The sequence below is a fragment of the Periplaneta americana genome, chromosome 2 (genome assembly GCF_040183065.1).
Source record: "Periplaneta americana isolate PAMFEO1 chromosome 2, P.americana_PAMFEO1_priV1, whole genome shotgun sequence".
Lineage (NCBI taxonomy): Eukaryota > Metazoa > Arthropoda > Insecta > Blattodea > Blattidae > Periplaneta > Periplaneta americana.
Genome location: NC_091118.1, coordinates 217,401,145 through 217,421,683, shown reverse-complemented (window position 1 = coordinate 217,421,683; position 20,539 = coordinate 217,401,145). Strand labels below are relative to the sequence as shown.

At 37.5% G+C, this 20,539-nt stretch overlaps 1 protein-coding gene across 4 annotated transcripts in view; it reads left to right on the top strand.

The window, feature by feature from the left end:
* LOC138695131 (voltage-dependent calcium channel subunit alpha-2/delta-3-like) overlaps positions 1-20,539 on the top strand; it is a 91,337-nt gene that overhangs the window by 64,367 nt on the left and 6,431 nt on the right. For 3 of the 4 annotated variants that reach the window (XM_069819552.1, XM_069819550.1, XM_069819553.1), the window contains 9 exons: positions 75-262; positions 1,216-1,260; positions 2,894-2,987; positions 6,672-6,782; positions 8,707-8,819; positions 11,026-11,171; positions 13,811-14,059; positions 14,776-14,905; positions 18,485-18,553. In XM_069819552.1, the coding sequence (XP_069675653.1) occupies positions 75-262; positions 1,216-1,260; positions 2,894-2,987; positions 6,672-6,782; positions 8,707-8,819; positions 11,026-11,171; positions 13,811-14,059; positions 14,776-14,905; positions 18,485-18,553 (1,145 nt within the window). The remainder of the gene's footprint in view (positions 1-74; positions 263-1,215; positions 1,261-2,893; positions 2,988-6,671; positions 6,783-8,706; positions 8,820-11,025; positions 11,172-13,810; positions 14,060-14,775; positions 14,906-18,484; positions 18,554-20,539) is intronic. The other variant, XM_069819551.1, reaches the window with a different exon arrangement.

The window sequence follows — 20,539 nt, the reverse complement described above, 5'->3', positions numbered from 1 at the left end:
CTCTTAGACATGAGATGAATTGAAGTAACTGTGTATAATTGGCTACATTTCAATCCTTCAAACATGGCTTGTAGGACGTACTGCAAGTACCACCATCAGACTCGCACCTTCGACTCTCCCGAGGAGGAGCTGTCTCACTTTCTGGACAAGATGAGGCGCCCCGACTGGGTGTGGGCAGAGCGCTACGAGCGAGAAGAAGACATCGACGAGCTGGCCCTCATGCAGGACTCGCTGGTGTTCTTCGTGGAAAATGGCACAGAGAGTATGTACCTACTCATTTACTGGTTTATTTTTCTCTGCTTAACAACCATTGCCTGTGTGACGCCCTCAAAGAGTCTTGGGTGCGATCTCGACACCTTTGCTTGCGTGAGGTAGACGAGCAGTTGCTTAGTTTCCAAATGGCTGCAGATATGAATAATGAGGAAATGTGATCAAGCAGATTCTAATTCAGATACGGTGTGGTGCAGAGCAAGCGTGGCGCAATCATTGTCATAACCACCACTGCTGCCACCCTTTTCAATATTTTCCGTCTCAAAATAAATAAAAAAATTGACTTACAAAACCTAGTCAAGTGGAATTTGAAATTTCCTTATATCACTATATGCCTATTGTAGACAATGTTGTTATTAACTAATGCTGAGTTCTTGGCAATAAGCCATTCTCTCTCTTGCTCTCCAATATCTCACACAGAGAGGGCTTAGAGCAAAGGGCTGGACATCGCTCAAGATGTTTCTGATCCATTTCGTCCTGAAGACTGCACAATGGACAAAGTGGTGAAGAAATAATTCTAATTTTGTTCAAGTGTTATGACGAACAGTCATACTCTGTGAGTAATCCAAAGGATGCAACTGCACTTTTCCTTGGATACTCAGGAATTATAATATTTTGTTGCATTGAGACTCTCTCATCTTTATTTGAAATTTTGTGAAAATGGTGTGATATTATATCTTGATAGTTTGAGTTGATCAATCTTTTAACTGTTGAAAATGATAAACTTGACATGGGTTTGCAAGATTTTACTTCCTTTCTTAGCAAGGCAGTCAGTAACACATTGCAAAATCAACCTTTCATTAAGCTCCAGTATTTTTATTGTCATTAGTTTACAAGCAAGTGAGCGTAAGTTGTGGAATGCTGTTTGTTCTTTCACTTTCGTTTAAGCTGCATTTCTTATTTTATGCAGTCATTGCTGTATGAAATGTGCATTTTCTGTTTCAGCCGTTAACTGCAACAGACGATTAGTGGGTGAAGACGAATATTATTGTAAGTACCAGTACAGATATTATATAAGTCAGCTGTAATTCTGAAATATATGTAAAATCATTAAAATGGCGTATTATCCGCTTCAATTGCTGGTCAATCTGTGATGCTGCAATTAGGTTTATTCATGATTCCTTTTATCTGCCTGCGTCATATGGGTTTTGTTGACCTACAATATGTTTCAACAAACTATTGACTGGTACCAGTATAATGATTTCATATTATGACTGATTAAAATATATGAAATTAGTGTTGTTATGAGCTGTCTGTGTAACGAAATTACCAATAATTCATTTTAGTAATTTTCGTTACACCGAATCATAACAATGTAAATAATGTAATAAAAATAATATGTGAAAATCAGAGTAAATTTTCTTTTATTGATTAATTTTATTACTTCTGCATTTAGTATAGGCTACCTACAATATTTTACTTTATTAATAAAACATCAGTTGAAAGTAATTATGTTCCTAAATAAGTAAAGGAACAAACTTAAACAATTGCAAATCTAAATGAAAGACAGGCTAGTGGAAGTCCGTAATGTTTATTGTGTTGTTTATATTTGTACCGGTAGGTATTTTGTTTTATATCATCAAATTGATGGATAAATTGAAGCTGTAAATACCGGTACACATCATTGTGTAGGCTGCTTAAATTTAATAATATGAAGGCAGTCATACAGGAATAACTGCAATCACATAAATACGCAGTATGATTAAACAGATGCAAAGTTTCAGCAGGAGATTAAGAGATTAGCTTTGCAGTGTGTGTGAACTATGTGAAATGATATTCCAGAAACACAGATAAACAGGGAAGTAAAATACAATAATAACTTAGTAAAGTTTCTGATAAATTAAACATTTCAGAAATATTTTTAAACTGAAATTTACGAAAATGTAAAAAATGTAAAATATTGTTATTGAATTTAGATCAATAATTAATTGTTTCAGATCAGCTGTTACAATATTTAGACATGTGATAGATATGAATGCCTCACGAAGCATTTATATAGACTGAGAATTGAGAGATTCAGAGAGAGTAATATATATATATATATATATATATATATATATATATATATATTTACGTACTACATCCAGTATAAAGGGAAATGTTAATTTAACTTGACGAAGATGACATGTTTGCGTAAATATCTGATATAACCTTGCAGCATTATTTCAATAAAGACATAAATTAATAAACTGTTCTTGCTGAACAACTGACATTAATTATAATATAGCCCACTATGTATTTTTTCCTTCGAAGACACCGAATAACTTACATAACGAAGTTTCTGGTATGAAGTGAAAAGAGTAATTGTCTAGGCTTAAACTCACAGAATTAAATTATTTACACTCTAATCCAGATCAAGTATAGCTAGTTGAAGTAACACTGTTCAGAGTTTGGATGCTGTGGTTACAGAAAATGAGAAGTTTTGTTAATATTATGTAAATGGCCAAGTCAACTGAGACAGTCTCACATTTGAGGTAATAAATCGAAAAGTATTAGGTAGTAAAAAGAAAAAATTCACCATACTATGAAGAGAAGTTCTTTCTTCCTCGGAAGGTGTATGTGCCCCTTAATTGTGAGAGAAACACAGTAAACATTATTATTGTTTTTTGTATTTCCTTGCCAGGTGACCGGGAACTTGTGCAGCTGTTCACATTCGACGCCAGAGTGACCGAGCCATTCTTCAAGGATGCAGCCCTCACACCCAGAACTGAGCTGGAGTAAGTCCGCAAGTTACTGTGCCTTTCTCCACGGAAAGATTGCAGTTCTCATTGAGGCTAGCATTCCCAAGGACTTTCTTTGAAGAAAATGGAGATCCGCCTTCTTTAGTCAGTGTTTACTGCATGTAGCATGATGTACAAGCAAGACCAAGACAGTGAAAATGTAATTGATTAACTAGTGGACTTATTCGTGTTAATTATGTAAGATTTGTGCGGCTTACAGCTGTTTCAGTGCTTCACGCACCATCCTTAGAGCCTACTCCTGTTATGTGGGTGTGTTTGATTGTTGAAAGGTGTTGAAGGGTGGAGTCAAATAATGTGTGTGTACTGAAATTGATCTGTGTGTTGAGAATTTGATCACAGATCAATTTCAGTACACACACACACACACACACACACACACACACACACACACACACACTATTTGACTCCACTCTTCAACACCTTTCAACAATCAAACACACCCACATAACAGACAGAGAAGTTCGAGATGACGCCGTGATCTAGTAGGCTCTGAGGATGGTGCGTGAAGCACTGAAACAGCTGTAAGCCGCACAAATCTTACATAATTAACACGAGTAAGTCCGCTAGTTAATCAGTTGTATTCCTGTATGACAATAGTACCACACTTAGCTTCTGTGGAAAATACGGGTCAGTTTTCTATCAAGCCTAGGGACATAAGGAGAAGGATCTCTAAATTGAAAACTCATAAATCAGTAGGACCTGATGGTATCGCCGGAGACGTACTAAAATTGGGAGGGGAAGCCATGATTCCCTATCTAGTGCGTATATTTGAAATATCAATTAACAATGGTACTGTCCCGCGAGATTGGAAAGATGCAATAGTGGTGCCAATTTATAAGTCAGGGTCTCGCTCAGATACAAAAAATTACAGACCGGTCAGCCTCACCTCTGTGGTTTGCAAACAGATGGAACACTTGATTTCAGCTTATCTAAGACAGCATTGGGATGACTCAAATTGGTTACATAACTGTCAGCATGGATTTCGGGGGGGCTATTCATGTGAGAGTCAATTAGTAACGGTATGTCAGGATTTAGAAGACGGAATAGATTCCAATAGCCAAGTAGATGCAGTGATTATTGACTTTTCACGCGCATTCGATGTAGTCCCACACAATATATTGTTGGTTAAACTACAATCAACGGGGATTGACTTCAGAGTGCTCCAGTGGATCAAGGAATTTTTAACTTGTCGCACTCAGAGAGTACGGGTAGGGGAGGAATTATCGAACCCAATTGAAATTACTTCCGGGGTCCCGCAGGGGAGTGTCTTGGGGCCTCTTCTATTCTTGGCTTTTGTAAATGATCTGCCAGTTAATATCTTGTCTAGGGTTCGCTTATTCGCGGATGATTGTATGTTATACAGGGAAATAAAAAGTCATGAAGATACTACTCTTCTCCAGAATGACCTCAATAGAATAAATGATTGGGCAATAGCCAACAAAATGAAAATAAATTCTCTAAAGAGCAAAGCCATCAGCTTTACAAGGAAAAGAAATAAAATAGTCTCATTGTATACGTTAGGGGGTGAAACCATTCCGGAAGTTAACAAATGTAAATACCTCGGAATAACATTTAGCAGCGATCTCGGTTGGGGGGAACACGTTACACATACAGCGGGAAAAACATGGAGAGCGTTACACTTTGTGATGAGGGTGCTAAGAAAAGGTTCTGATAAATCCAAAGAGATTGCGTATAAATCACTAGTACGTCCAGTAATGGAATATGGTGCAGCATGTTGGGATCCTTACAGATTAGAACATATTAAGACACTGGAAAAGATTCAAAAACGGGCTCTTAAGTGTTGTCGGAAAAATTCACTATTAAAATGGGACACACTCACGGACAGGAGAACGCGAATTCGATTATGCGCACTGTTCAAAACATACAGAGGTGAGCCTGCCTGGAGAGAAATAAAAAATAGGTTGCAGCCGCCAAATTACTCTTCAAGGAACGACCACTCATATAAATTGAGGGAAAGAAGGCAGAGGACGGACACTGGAAAGTTTTCTTTTCTCAATCGTACTATCAGGGACTGGAATGCTTTACCTGCAGACTTACTAAAGGCTTTACCAACAACCAAAAATGCATTTAAAAATAGGCTTAAGGACCTTACTAATAGACGGTAATTATACACAGTACTTAAAGGGTGTAAATGATATTTTGTTATTGAAGTGTTGTATCAGTGAAGAATAATGTTGTGTCAGTGAAGTGTGTTGTATCAGTGAAGAAGTATGTCGTGTTAATGAAGTGTGCTGTGTAAGTGAAACGTGTTCCTGTCAGTGAAGCTTTATAGGTTATAGTGGCAGTGCAAAGTATTTGAACAGTGAAATGTTTTTGAAGTGTTAGTGAAATCAGGATAGAATCAGTGAAATGTGTCGTAGTTCCAGTGCAGTGAGTGAGTTGACAGCGAAATGAGTATAATGTTGAAAGGTGCTTGTGCAGATATGAACATATACTCGTGGGTTTTAGTTCGATCTTAGTTTTAAGATACAAATTAGAATATTTCAAATGTTATTTTAAGTGATCGTTTCATTTAATTTAGTATATTCTCTGTTGTTGTTATTATTATTATTATTATTATTATTATTATTATTAGTATTAATTATTAGTATTATCATTAATTGTATTTTTAATTAATAATTTTATTATTGTCATTATTGAGTGTAATTAGTTACCACTGCCACCGGGTATATACCCATTGCAGTGTGAATAAATACATACATACATACATACATATTCAAGTGTTAAAAGTAGTGTATGCAAAATTCAAAATACAAAAAACATTGTTTATAAAGGGATACTATTGCAAAAAGACAACAGCACAATGGCATTTGCTTCATTCCTGCCCACAAAAGAGAATGTCAATATACATGCAGCATAGCCATGTATCACATGTAGGGTATCTGCTTAATTAGTACGATTTATGAATTAAGTGAAATGTCTTAATTTTGGGATTTAGAGAATGCCTGCCTATTGTGTAATCCAGGAAACAAAAGTTCATTCTCTGGAGTCCACACCTGTGGAGTAATGGTCAGCGCATCTGGCCAAGAAAGCAGGTGGCCCAGGTTCGAATCCCGGTCGGGGCAAGTTACTTGGTTGAGGTTTTTTCCGGGGTTTTCCCTCAACCCAATACGAGCAAATGCTGGGTAACTTTCGGTGCTGGACCCCGGACTCATTTCACCGGCATTATCACCTTCATTTCATTCAGACGCTAAATAACCTGAGATGTTGATACAGCGTCGTAAAATAACCCAGTAAAATAAAAATAAAAACAAAAGTTCATTCTCTGGATCTCCAGTGAATGATTTCAGTAGCACATCTTTTGAACCATAGTTCAAGAAATGAACTTTGAGTTGTGATGTCATCATTCACAACGTGATAAAGGTCTAAGTTGTTACGGAACATGTAAAACGCTTAACATTACCTTGGTGACTGACAAATTATGGAAGCACTGTGATCAGGGAATGAACTTGTATGTACAGCAACTGGAGTTGTTCGTCAGAAATTCGATTTTCTAATAACATTATAATGTAAGCAAACAGTTCTTCATCGTGCCCTTCGTTCGTAAAGGGTTATTAAAATATGACTTTAAATTGGTTGGATGAAGTAGATACACGCAATGGAATGTCTAAGAATTGTTCTGGCTTTCTTTTCTTTCAGAGAAGAGTTGGTGAGCCTGTACAATGTGACTCTGAAATTCGTGTCCACCCAGAGTGGTCTGACGAGGTGGATCCGGGTGCAGGACCGCCCCGAGTCAGAGGAAGGTGGCTTGTAAGTCCTGCACGTGGAAAAGTTAATTTAGAAATGACTTTCTGCTGTTAAATTGAAACTAAGTTGCTAAATTATCTTAGTTGACTGGTTTTGACTGCACTGTTAGTTATCTTCAGAACTAATGAAGTCCTCGGTTTCTTCTGGAGTTGCTTTGGTGGTGGATGCGTTTGTGTTGAGTAGTTCGGAGTCAAATAGGGTATGTGTTTTGAAATTTAATTTTATATTGAGGATATACAGTATTGTGGGTGTGTTTTTGTATGTCTGTATATTTCATACTATTCTAATTTATTTAATTTCTGGTTTAATATGTAGGATTGCCATATCTGTTTGTATGTTGCAGTAGTTGTGGTTGATGTTCTGGATATGTGAAGGTATTGTGTGACTTCGTTATGGCTTTGATCTATTATTCCTTGTATCGTATTTGAAATAATCTCCCAGTTTGTCCACTGTAGAAGTCGTTACAACTATTGCATGTACTCCCTATTAGGCTGCGTTTGTTTGTTTGTGTGTTGAGATGTTTTTATAGTGTTTTTTATGTTCTGTATGCAGTGATATAATTTAACTTACTGCATGAAGATGCGATCTTGTATATGTTTTTGTTTTCATATGTTAATGTGCTGCATTTTTTTGTGTCGTATTTGTTTCTTGTGATTATTTTTTGTCTATTTTTATGATGCTGTCTATTATATTGTGGTTGTATCCATCCTCTTGTGCTGTGTATTTCTTCTTTGTAGTCTTGTTGGTTCATTGGTATGTTGAGCAGTCTGTATACCTTGGCTCGAAATGTGGCTTGTTTATGTTGTGTTCGGTGATAGGATGAAGAAATATTGTAGGTACACACCATCAAGTACAATAGCACAAGAGAATTGATATGTTACCGCACACAAAGGCACCTATCACCAGAAGGAACGGAAATAAGCCAGTCAATTAAGGTACCATAATTCACCAATTTAGTTTCAATTTAACGCTAGAAAGTTGTTTGTAAAACAAACTCTTAAGTGATATGAAGTGTTAGAAGTGTGCAATCAAGGTGTATAATGAAGACAAAGTTAATTATTTGCTTGCTTAATGATGTTTCAAGATATGAAAGCTATTGAGCGGGTGAAAGAGACAGACCAATCAGGATAAGGAAGCTGTTGCCTTGTTGTTCCATCTGTTTAAAAGTGATGCATCTCTCACTGCAGTTTTGTTTTCTCGGACATTGTTTTCTAGTTCATCCAGTTAAGTGGACTACTTTTGTACACTATCTATTACAATTTCTCAGAGATAAAAGTCACAAGTGGTTAGATCTGGGGAACCTGGTGTATTTCTTGCACCACTGTAAATTTGTGAGGTTTTAGCTTGAATAACGTTATAGAAATTCGCTTAGAACTCTAAGATTTACTTGTTTCCTGCAAAAGACAGTGAAACTATTTTAGGGAAATTTTCGAAATGTTACTCAATGTTACGTTATCATCTGAATTCGTTGTCGAATTTGTTAGCACTGATTCACAGTAACTTCTTTACTGCGTTGATATTATAAAAATACCTGACTGACTAGTCTCGAGGTGGTCTGAAGCCTAGTGAGATGTTGTGCTGTGCTGGTGTCATTGTATTTTAAGATCTAATAATGATCCCACAAAAAAATCGGCATGACTCACGTGAGCTGACTGATGAACCAACCACGTGACTGACCATGTGACCAAATTCAAGCCAACCGGTTCGATGACAGAGCAGTCCTGAATCAGAGATATGTTGACCTGTTGCTGGTAAAACTCGACCCAGGCCTGACTTGTGCATCACTTGATGTTTCGTTGGAACTTTGCTGTTTTTGTGTTGGTTGTTTGGCCGCGTCTTTAGTTCCAAAGAGTGGAGGGGAGAGTTTGGTCGTTTTCTCTTGTTACTGCTATTAGAAGTGAATCAGCTGCTGCTGCATTTGTCGCAGGGACTTCGGAGACCTGCACACCAACTCCATCGACGAGCCTTGGTACAGGAGTGCGGTTCTGCAGCACGAGAAGGATCCGGAGTCTTACGTCATCTCGGTGCCGTTTGATGCAGGTAATCTAATCTTCATTACTAACTGACTCCATGTTGTCTAAGGATTGGTGACCATGTGTGCGCCTTGATCAGTGTTGAACCTGGCCTGCTACAGCAATTGAACTGCAGGAAGCTCGTTCATTCGTCATGTTTTGGTCATCGCCTCATTATGTTTCTTTGTATTTATTTTACGCATTAATCTTGCTTTCTGGACGCCACACACAACTTGAGAGGCGAGATATTTTGACAGTGGTGTCTCGTGAAGTTGTGAAAAGTAAGTATGGTAAATAAAGATGCTAGAATTTTGCAATGAGGAATCGTGAATAGTGTGGACATAGATGAATTGAATCATATAAAGGAAGCATTTCAAATTGTTTCCATAAGGAGATCGCTGTTCCAAAGCTCCTATACAATAGCCGTCGCTGGTAAGAGACCGAATAATTTGGAAACCAAGAGACCAAGTGTGCGTTTCAGAAAGCATGAAGTAATATGGTGATGCATAGACCCAGAAACAAAATGAATTTTTTCAGGTTCCACTTATACCTTACTGCGCATGCTCAGTCCTTGGCACTCGCCTAAATACATTTGTATTTTAATTCGATATGACGGGATTTCTTCTCTGCAAAAACATCAGTAATTCTATCTTTGAACTGAGGATCCTTTGACAGCTCAGAGGGTAGTGTCTTATCAATGGCCAAGAAAGATAAACACGATAGATAGTCGTTCATTGGTCATAGAATTTCGTAAAAATGTTTTAACCCGTTTAAGAGCACTCATAATACGTTCACTTGAAGCAGTTGCTGCAAGCAAAACACAAGACTAAATGCAGAAGCTTCGTCATTTGTTCGTAAATATCTTGTAAGTCATTCTGGTGAATGAATTTCAGAAGGTTAAGAGGTGACAAATATCAGAATCACAACAGATAATACTTAATTCATTTTTCAGTTGCTCGTCTTCGAAAAATGGATAGGCCCTATACTCACAATAATTTTGTAACTTTGTGAGGAAAACTTAATTTATAGTCACTGAACTTTTTTTCATTCAACAGTTCCACAAAACTTATTTCTTCAAAATGTTCAATCTATTTTTCATCTGAACTATCAATGAATCTAAAATTTCATATGTGAGATTACGCAGTTTGCTGATATCTTTTGTCTTATACTCATTGTTGTCATTTAACAGTTTTGCTTGCTTACAACAATGAAGGACTGTTAGCTGCATTTATCATTTCTTTGAAATTACATACAGTAATACATTTTAAACTTCATCATTGCACAGTTTTATGTCAGATGTTCCTTTTGCCTGAAGCACATTGGACAGATATCAGTGAACAAAAACACATTGCTAAAAAGGCACAGCAAAAACACGAAAGTTGAGTCATTTAATTTTCTATCAAGATCCCAATCATCATCGTCTATTACATGTTTTATTGCCCGCCTCAATTCAGAGACATGAGATCTTATTGTTGCAACGACTCGAGAATGATAATTCCTCCTTGTGTCACTGTGGGGAGGAAGTTGAAGCCTTGTTCCCGCAAGAGTTCATTCCATTTTGTAAATGTACTGAAGAATGTATGGAACATAGTGAGATCACAAATAAACAATTTAATTTGTTTAATGTGTTTCATGTTAATAATAATTTAATAATAGAAGTGTTAGGAAATGTTTAATTTGTTATTAATTATGTGATGTCATAATAATTATTGGAAGTAAACATTTTGTGCTCTTTTTAGTAATAGTGAATTTATTATGCAATATGATTGCAAAATATGCTATATTACTTATTTTGAGAGATAATGAGGCAAGGATAGAACTTTCCTCTGATGCTTATGTTTGAAAATGAAAATACAGAAACAGAATTGAATTCAAACCTTCAATCTGCATTTTTTTTTAAATATTTGCCAAAACAAAAGTGTATTATGTCTTTGAATACACAACAATTCTCAATTGACTTGCACTACTGCTACTGCTTGGCAGTTGTTTCCTAATCTATGTAAATACTCCACAAAATGTCAATAATTCTTAAAAAGAAGAAAAATCTTCCTTTCATAGTAGTAGGGAAATGTTTTCAAGGTAAAAATAACATACTGACATAAGTACTTTTGAGAAGGAAATGGTGAAAATAATAGTTCTAGTGTAATAATACATTAGTGTGCAAGAAGCCTTCATGAAACACGAGTTTTCTGATTTATAGTAGTAATTATATAGTGATGACTGTCATTTGTTAGGAATAAGGGACGACGCAGTGGTGATGGCGAGTCACGCCATCTTCCCTCGTGATGGCGGCCTGCAGGCCCCAGCCTCGGTGGTGGGCTTGCAGTTCCCCCACTCCGCCCTGCTGTCCCGCTTCATGACCATCACGTCCCAGATCAACGTGAGTACTTCACTGTACAGACATTGCAGAAGTGCGGTGTTTGTTTTCAACTTTTGTGACAAAAAAATTTATTGCATATTATATCTTGAATTGCAAATGTCGCTTCTCTTGCATCTTTAATTCTTCTTTGTTGAAAATGATTTTGACTGAAAATGATTTCATCGTTTAAGAAAATTAAAATTATGCATGTTATAAATCTTTATTTATTTGTTTGTTTGTTTGCTTGTTTGTTTACTTATGTAATTAGTTATTTACGTATTTATTTATCCAATCTTTCTGTCATTACAAATTATTGCCATGAGACAAAGAATATCAGTTTCATTTGAAAACCTTTGTGCAAATTATACACATACACACACTATAATAAACTTTTTTTAAATTAGGAAAGTGAACACATTAAATAGCCTACATTAAATCCAATATTTAAAATGGTTGTTTTTATTTGGTTATTTAACGACGCTGTATCAACTACTGTACTAGGTTATCGATGGGATTAGTGATAGTGAGATGAGGTCGAGAATTCGCCATAGATTACCTGATATTCGCTTTATGGTTCGGGAAAACCTCGGAAAAAACCCAACCAGGTAATCATCCCAAGTGGAAATCGAACCCGCACCCAAGCACAACTCCAGATCGGGAGGCAAGCACTTCAGTCGACTGAGTTACGCCATTGGCTTTGAAATGGTTCTACAAGTTTTCTCTATCACATACTTACTTACTTACTTACTTACTTACAAATGGCTTTTAGAAAATCCAGAGGTTCATTGCCGCCCTCACATAAGCCCACCATCGGTCCCTATCCTGTGCAAGATTAATCCAGTCTCTACCATCATATCCCATCTCCCTCAAATCCATTTTAATATTATCCTCCCATCTACGTCTTGACCTCCCCTAAGGTCTTTTCCCCTCTGGCCTCCCAACTAACACTCTGTAAGCCCATACGTGCTTCTCTGTCACATACGGTACCGGTATGCCATGTAAATGATTTGGATAGTCTATAAAAATGCATGCCTGCCTGCCTGCCATCTTAGTGATATAGAAGTTGTTGGTGCAAGAGGAACATCGCCACTCGTCTCCTTTCTTTCTGCAAACGCTTTGAAATACAAACTACTGTCAGTAAAGATTTAGGCCTAGCTCCACATCCTGAGCTACCTTTCTAGTGCCACTTGCTTACCCTTTTACTGCGTTAAATTTTATATTGATCACTGTATTATAAAATTCCTGATTTCTTATCATGTTTTATTCGATTTTAACCTTATTTCCATTATTCTTTGTCATATGGCTACCTCAGAAGTTCGGGAAGACATAAATTAAATTAAACCGTTCCATTGCTTAAAGAGTCCTTCGCGTAATATTAAACTACAGAGTTAGAAAACTGTAGTATATTAATTGCAAATTTCTGCACTCACTAATATCTCTATTAAATTAATTCCTAATAATCCATGTTAGGTCTCATTTTACTGTGATATTTTTTATGTTGACACTTAGTAAAGGAAGATAAACATGTCGAACATAGGTATGTAGAAATAAATCGGTTTTCTTTATTAATTTCTCACAACAGTCACTAATAATATATACGAACCAAATTATATCACACTATAGGAATAATCCTATATAGAGTTCCAGTGCATTAAGTTAGTTTTAGACGCATGTATACATATCTTTCCATAGCACCTGGTCAGAAAACTGATATCATGTTGTGTAAATAAAGTAACAATGGACAAATCAAGGGAACATTGTATTATGGATGAAATTATAGTAAAATGGCCAAATATGTGTAAACATTAGTTTGAACAAAATTCTGTGGGGCAATACGGTACATGTCATGGACTTGTTTCTGATTGGATGAAGAAGTGTGAACTTAGGACTATGGACAAGAAAACAATGTAATAATTATAATGTGCAAATGTATTAAACTCATGTGAAAGTTACTGAAAAGAGAGTACGGTAAATTCAACAAACAGCAACTGGAACCGAACTAATTTTTACTATCAGAGAATATAAATTATTATCTTTGAACCCTCAGTAAGATGGGAAATTTTCTCAAATTACTGTCTCTATTTAATCACAAAAATAAATGGAAAAATCGCCAAACTGAAATGTAATTTTTTAACGTGTTTGCTAAATCTGATTTCTCAGTTGTTTCACCACACTTTCAATGCTTCCCAACTCTTGCTATCACCAACATTTCCTTCGTAATAATTACTTTGTATTCTACATTTCTTGTCGTAGGCATATTAGTATAGCAAATGTTTTCATAACGACACCTGTGAACATTGATGAATTTTTTGCTATTAACATTATTGTAATGTAGTCATAACTTATCTCACTTAAAAATGATACTAAATAGCAAATAATCCAAGAATAAAATTTATATATCTATAATGTGTTTGTCACTGCTTGCAATTATTGGTTATACAAACAGGAATATCTGTTTACTGAAGTGTAGATCTTTCCAAAACTAACTATATCATGTCTTCAAAAAGTGGCAACACAGCTGGAGAACTATTACGTTGAATGAGTGGTACTGAAATATATTAAGTGTATCAATTAAATGGGAGATGTGATTCTATAGTTTGATTTATCAAAGCAAATGCTCTAATTTGCAAAGATGAACATGCGATGATGATTGTTCGCAGTGCCCGGTTTGCTTCGAGTGTGCGTCAGAAGAGCTGGATTGCTTCGTGCTGGACAACAACGGCTACGTGGTCCTGTCAGAGGACCAGAACTCCACTGGCCGTTTCTTCGGAGAATTGGAGGGGGCGATCATGAACGACTTGCGGACTGGAGAGGATGCCGTGTTCAAGAAGGTCCCTGTGTTCGACTACCAGGGTCTGTGCTTCGACGAGGTCAGGAAGATCACCAGTGATGCCAACTTCTTGCTCTCTGTAAGCTTGGAGTTCATTAATATTTCTTCATCTGTTATTATTATTATTATTATTATTATTATTATTATTATAATTGTTGCTGCTGAGTTAGGTCTATTTGTTTCCGAAGGCAGAATCTTGACTCTCTGACCAAGAGATACAAGACCACATTGACATAATGCACTTGCCACGAAAAATGGCTGTAACATTATTCAGAGGGGAAATGGGACATGACTGTCTGGCTGAATATATATCTATGTATGCAATAGATTGTCTACCAACACACGAGTGCATGACCTACGAAGACAAAGACATTTCGGAAAGCAAATGAACGCAAGTACAAAATTACTTGTACACAACGTCACTTTGTCCACACCTGTGGAGTAACGGTTAGCACGTCTAGCCGAGAAACCAGGTGGCCCGGGTTCGATTCCCGATCGGAGCAAGTTACCTGGTTGAGATTTTTTCTGGGGTTTTCCCTCAACCCAATATGAGCAAATGCTGGGTAACTTTCGGTGTTGGACCCCGGACTCATTTCACCGGCATTATCACCATCTCATTCAGATGCTAAATAACCTAGATGTTGGTAAAACGTCGTAAAATAACCTACTAAAAAAAAAAAAAACGTCATTTTCAAATCATGCCTCAGACAAAGCACTGAAGTGTAGGTACCGGTATATAATATATAGACACACAGTTATAGTGTGTGTGTATCTAGGCCTGTTTGTTTCTTGCAGCCGTTCAGTCAGCTGAAGCTGATGGTGCAGTGGGTCTTCGGGCATGTCTTGTGGCTGTTGCTGGAGAGCAGCCTGGCCCAGCTCTGGTACGGGGCCCACACCACTGCGGCCAGCATGCCCGAGATTGAAGGTCAGTTGCTGCATAATGATTGTATTTTAAAATTACATCAAATTCTCTTTTGTTCTTCTGAAGTGTATAGAACAATTCGAGTGAACTATTTGCATTATGACTTTTCGTTATAAAGAAATAGAGTGGTCTGTGTTAAATTTGTTCTGATTAAATAATAAATATAAATAACGAATGAATGAAGAATGCATGAATAAGTGAATAAGTGAATACCTAAATATGCGAATAAGTGAATAAGTGAATGCATAAATGAATACGTGAATGGATAAGTGAATATGTAGTGTTGCAGCCAGAATTTGGTTCTGGAGGGGGGTTTGAAATTAAAAAATAAATGACTAATACATACGGTACAATAAAAAAATAGATCCCAACTAAAACAAACACTAATCCATTTGCTGCTGAGTCCACATGGACACAAATGCAACATATGCTTTCTAGGCAACAATGCAGTTATGAACATGCACAGTGTGTTATCACCACCAAAAAAATCTTTTGAGTTTATCTTTCATACCACGTATCACTTATTGTGCTGATGCATAAACATGAAATGTATATTTTTCTCGCTGTAGTTCATTTCGTCACTCTTTACTCGTAGGACATAAGTTTCATTTCATTGCTCTTATTCTTTTGTTGTTGACACGTTCAGAATTCAACATGCTTGGTTTGGCAACACTGTATTGTGTACTCTACTGTAACCTACCTCATAGACAAATAGTGCTTTTGTTTAGTCTTAGTGGTAGTGTATAGCAGTGCATTTTTTTTTGTATAGTTAGGGAATTCCATGTATTGTGGGTCCCTATCACCACGGCATGGCGCGTCCTCAGGTTGCAGATAGAGGATACGGCCTCCAGATATGGAGGGTAGCTGCGAATATATTGAATAAGCAGTCGTGGACAGCCGATAAGGGGTGGTCCTCCAGCTTGGGGGTTGGGCGAAGGGCTAACAACCCATCACCGTAAAAAACAGCTTGTTACGTATCCCTATAATAAGCTGAGATTTGGCACTTGGAACGTAACTAGTCTTTATAGAACAGGAGGGGTAACATTAGTAGCAAAAGAACTAGCTAGATATAGAATAGACTTCGTGGGAGTACAAGAGGTTAGGTTAGATGGGAATGACATATCACAAATAGGCGATTACTTATTGCATTATGGGGAAGGAAATGATAATCACCAATTAGGAACAGGATTCTTTGTACATATAAGAATAAAATCAGCAATAAATAAGGTCGCATTTATCAGTGACAGGTTATCGTATTTAGTACTTAAGGGTAGATGGTGCGATATCGTAGTTATAAATGGAGAAAGTTACACAACACAGAGCTGCACGCATTGCATTCTTCACCTGACATAATTAGGACCATAAAATCCAGATGTTTGAGATGGGCAGGACATGTAGCACGTATGGGCGAATCCAGAAATGCATATAGAGTTTTAGTTGGGAGGCCGGTGGGCAAAAGACCTTTGGGGAGGCCGAGACGTAAATGGGAAGATAATATTAAAATAGATTTGAGGGAGGTGGGATATGATGGTAGAGACTGGATTAATCTTGCTCAGGATAGGGACCAATAGCGGGCTTATGTGAGGGCGGCAATGAATCTCTGGGTTCCTTAAAAGCCAGTAAGTAAGTAAATTAGGGAATTAACATGCCTTCAATATAGGCCCAAAGTATTTTAGCAAATTTATTTTAAATAATGCTCTTTTAAATATCTAATTAAGTATGTATTTTAACATGTAATATTTGTTAAACAAATGCTTTTTTAGAGTTTTACATAAGTGTGATATTTCTGTTATTATACTTTTAAGCTGGATACACTGTATTTCAACGTTCGGCGTTTCTTACTTAGTTCCTTGGGCACATCATTTTCATTCTCAGACATTTTCTCACGCATAGAGCCAGTACATAAGGCGCTCGTTCCCTGTACTGTTCCTAAGGAATGTTTCCTTAGTGATGAAAATGGCGTTTCAAATGTACAAGTAGTTACAAGGAGAGTTGCCATTATTGTGGACAGGTTGTGTATTACTGGAAGTAAGTCACTGTTACAGTGTTGCAGAGCTTCAACTGCGTTCTGTTTTTTTTTCTGGGAGGCATTGGGGGGGGGGGGGGAGGGGAGTTACCACCAAAATCTCCACCTTGTTTTGCCAGTGAATGAATAAATAAGGGCGAGTAAGCAAATGAATGAAATTGAATGATTGATTGAATGAATGAATGAATTAACTAATAAGTAAAAATAATTTATAAAATATGAAATTCGCATGTTATTTTAAAGAGTTAAGTTACTTGTTTTATACACGTCGCTATTCAGATGGCAGAAAAAAAGACTGCGATTTCATATAATGGGAAAGGACATGTAAAAGAATCATGGCCTGGCGTGTAAAGTTGTCGTCGAATTTTTCTTTCTCGTCTAAATTATAAGTTATAATTGCACTGAAACTGTCAACAATTAGTCACTAACCGTTTTTGGTTTTCCTACATTTAAATCTAATATAGATTCTCAAACGAATTCTATTTAGATGCCAAAATCCATGAAGCATAGAGCGCTAGAGTTAGGCATCTGTAATTATAGAATACTGAGGCATTATTAAAAAAATTGTGATATGCCCTGTTTTTTAAATTCAAGATTCAATTAGCATTATATTCTATTAGCCGATCTTGAACTGTTCTCTATTCCGTAGTGTTATTTGACTTTCAAAGTGACGGCATTTTTATTTACGCTGTTATTAGTATTAACAGCCATTGCATGTTTCATTGCTGATTATTGTTGTTGAAATTTTTGCACATTTCACTGTGGGATAGTTGGCTGTACTCGCATTGCCTGTCATTTGTTTCATATTTCGCCACGTGTCATGGTTTCCCTTTAGTTTAAGTGATGCACTTTCTCTGCTTTTATCTTTATAACTTGTTCATTTCTTTAGCATTCGGACGCGCTCTCATTTATCAGTATTTGTAGAAACTCTCGTGGAAGGATTTGCAATACTGGCCAATGACAATCTTGAAACCTGGCCACCAGAATAGCAATAGGGGTCGTAAAGCTGTGCATGAGGATCTTGTGGAAAAGATGATTTATTAAATCAGTGACAAAGAATATACGCAACTAGACACTATGTATCTGGTACAATTACATAAGTTTGTCTCATTTTCTACAAAATTCATTTGTAACAAAGGAATAATCTATTGTGAAGCTCGGAAATGACTTGCCGATGGTGGTAGCATCTCTCAACACATGTTTGATGTGTAGCAGGCGCAAGGCTCTTGCCGACGTTGCTATGCACACTGTGAAGTTACAGTCATGGCACGCTCTGGATTGTTTTTCATTTGTGTGAGAATTGGACAAGTTATTATCGGATTGTGTAAGTAATAGTGGCTGCTGTAGTTGTTAGTCACTTTTCTTCATTAGAGACAAACTGTTGAAAATAACGTTATTAAAACGAGTAAAATGATCACATTGGGCTATAAATTTTGTAGCGTAAAGTATTTTACATCGTTATGGTGGACTAGAGGTTAACTGAACCTCGTCCACTCTGTTCTTCACCACATGCAGAGAGAGACTAGCGCTTTTCGTGTTGCTATTGTTTCTTGCAGTCTATTACGAGTCCTATGAAATTGACGATTTGGAACCAGAGGACATCGAAGTGGAGACCGAGGACACCGGTGAAGATGACAAACTGTCTGCTGTTTGTGCACTACCGACCCCAACCCTACCAAACGCTTTTTTGTTTTCTGTTGAATTGTATTGTTTGATCCCACTTCCTCCACTAACAGTTCTGTATCACTTCCTTGTTATGCAGCATGGCGGAGTTGCATTGTCTCAGTATGTAACTTCATTGAAAGAAGTTTGTTTGTATCAAATATATATGTGCATCACATTTCAGATTTGTAGTGCAGAACTATTCCTTGGATTTTCTCCAGTGCTAGTAAAATATTCGAAAATGATAACATTTTGAAGGTTGAACAAAGGAGTAAGGAGCATCGTTACAAATGGTCAGATGATTGTGGCTTAACTATCTGTAACGATCCCATCAAGTCTCATAGATGAAATAATGTGATTCGTTTTAATACTTGACTAGCAATGAAAAGTCCACCATTGCTTTCACCTGCTTATATGTGAATGGTGTCAGTTCTCATGCTTAAAAAAGGCTGATTGACTATAGGGATTTCTTTTCATGCTTGAAACAGTAGTCCTGTGGAGTAACGGTCAGAGCATCTGCCCGCGAAACCAGGTGGTCCGGGTTCGAATCCCGGTCGGGGCAAGTTACCTAGTTGAGCTTTTTTCCGGGGTTTTCCTTCAACCCGATACGAGCAAATGCTGGGTAACTTTCGGTGCTGGACCCCAGACTCATTTCACCGGCATTATCACCTTCATATCATTCAGAAGCTAAATAACCTAGATGTTGATACAGCATCGTAAAATAACCCAATAAAATAAAAAATAGTAGTTGGTAACACTGTACTATACATAATGCTATGTATTCTTGATTAAAAATTATTCATTACGTTGATTAAGAAATTCTACATAATTCCTTACTGGTTAGGGTTATTAAAAATATTTCATAGAAATATCGTAAGCGTTAGTGCACAAATGTTTGTTAAACTAAAAGCACAATTATTGTCTCTGTGCAGAATGTGTAATGAGGAAGTGTGTACACCTTTTATTTGTTTAGTCCACGCCACCAACTCCTCCAAATCCACTTCCACGTAGTGTAAGGACTTTTGTTTATCTTGAAAAAGCTTTTGAACAGCAGAATGATGTGAAGTGTATGTTGTCAGACATTTAGCAGCTCCTGGAATGACTTCCTTGCCTCCTGGTTTGCTGTTTGCAGTTGTGTGTTAGCTTAAGTGCGTCACAGATGTGGCTGTGATTCGTGTCATTTTTAAAGAAATGTGTTTCATTCTATTTACTTTGAAAGTTCTAATTATGAACTTAGCATATAGAAATCCACCGCTTGCGGTAGTGATCAATGTGCCTGACTGCGGAACTCGCGGACCCGAGGTCGAATCCTGCTTATTACAAGTTACCAGGTTGAGGTTTTTCCTCAACACTTCTACTTAATAGGCCTACTGGCTAACTTCCGAAGTTTGGTCTTTGGGCTTATTTTTCATCACCATTACCATCACCACCACCATCACCATCACCACTATCACCATCACCACCACCACCACCACCATCACCACCACCACCACCATCACCAACACCATCACCATCACCACCACCATCACCACCATCACCATCACCACCACCATCATCACCACCACCATCACCACCACCACCATCACCACCACAATTACCATCACCACCACCATTACCATCACCACCACCATCACCACCACCACCACCATCACCACCACCATTACCATCACCATCACCACCATCAGCATCACCACCACCATTACCATCACCACCACCACCATCACCACCACCACCACCATCACCACCACCATTACCATCACCATCACCACCATCAGCATCACCACCACCACCATCACCACCACATCACAACCACCATCACCACCGCTACCACCATCACCACCACCATCACCATCACCACCGCCATCACCATCACCATCACCATACCATCACCATCACCACCACTATCACCATCACCATCACCACCATCATCATCACCATCCTGAGATATG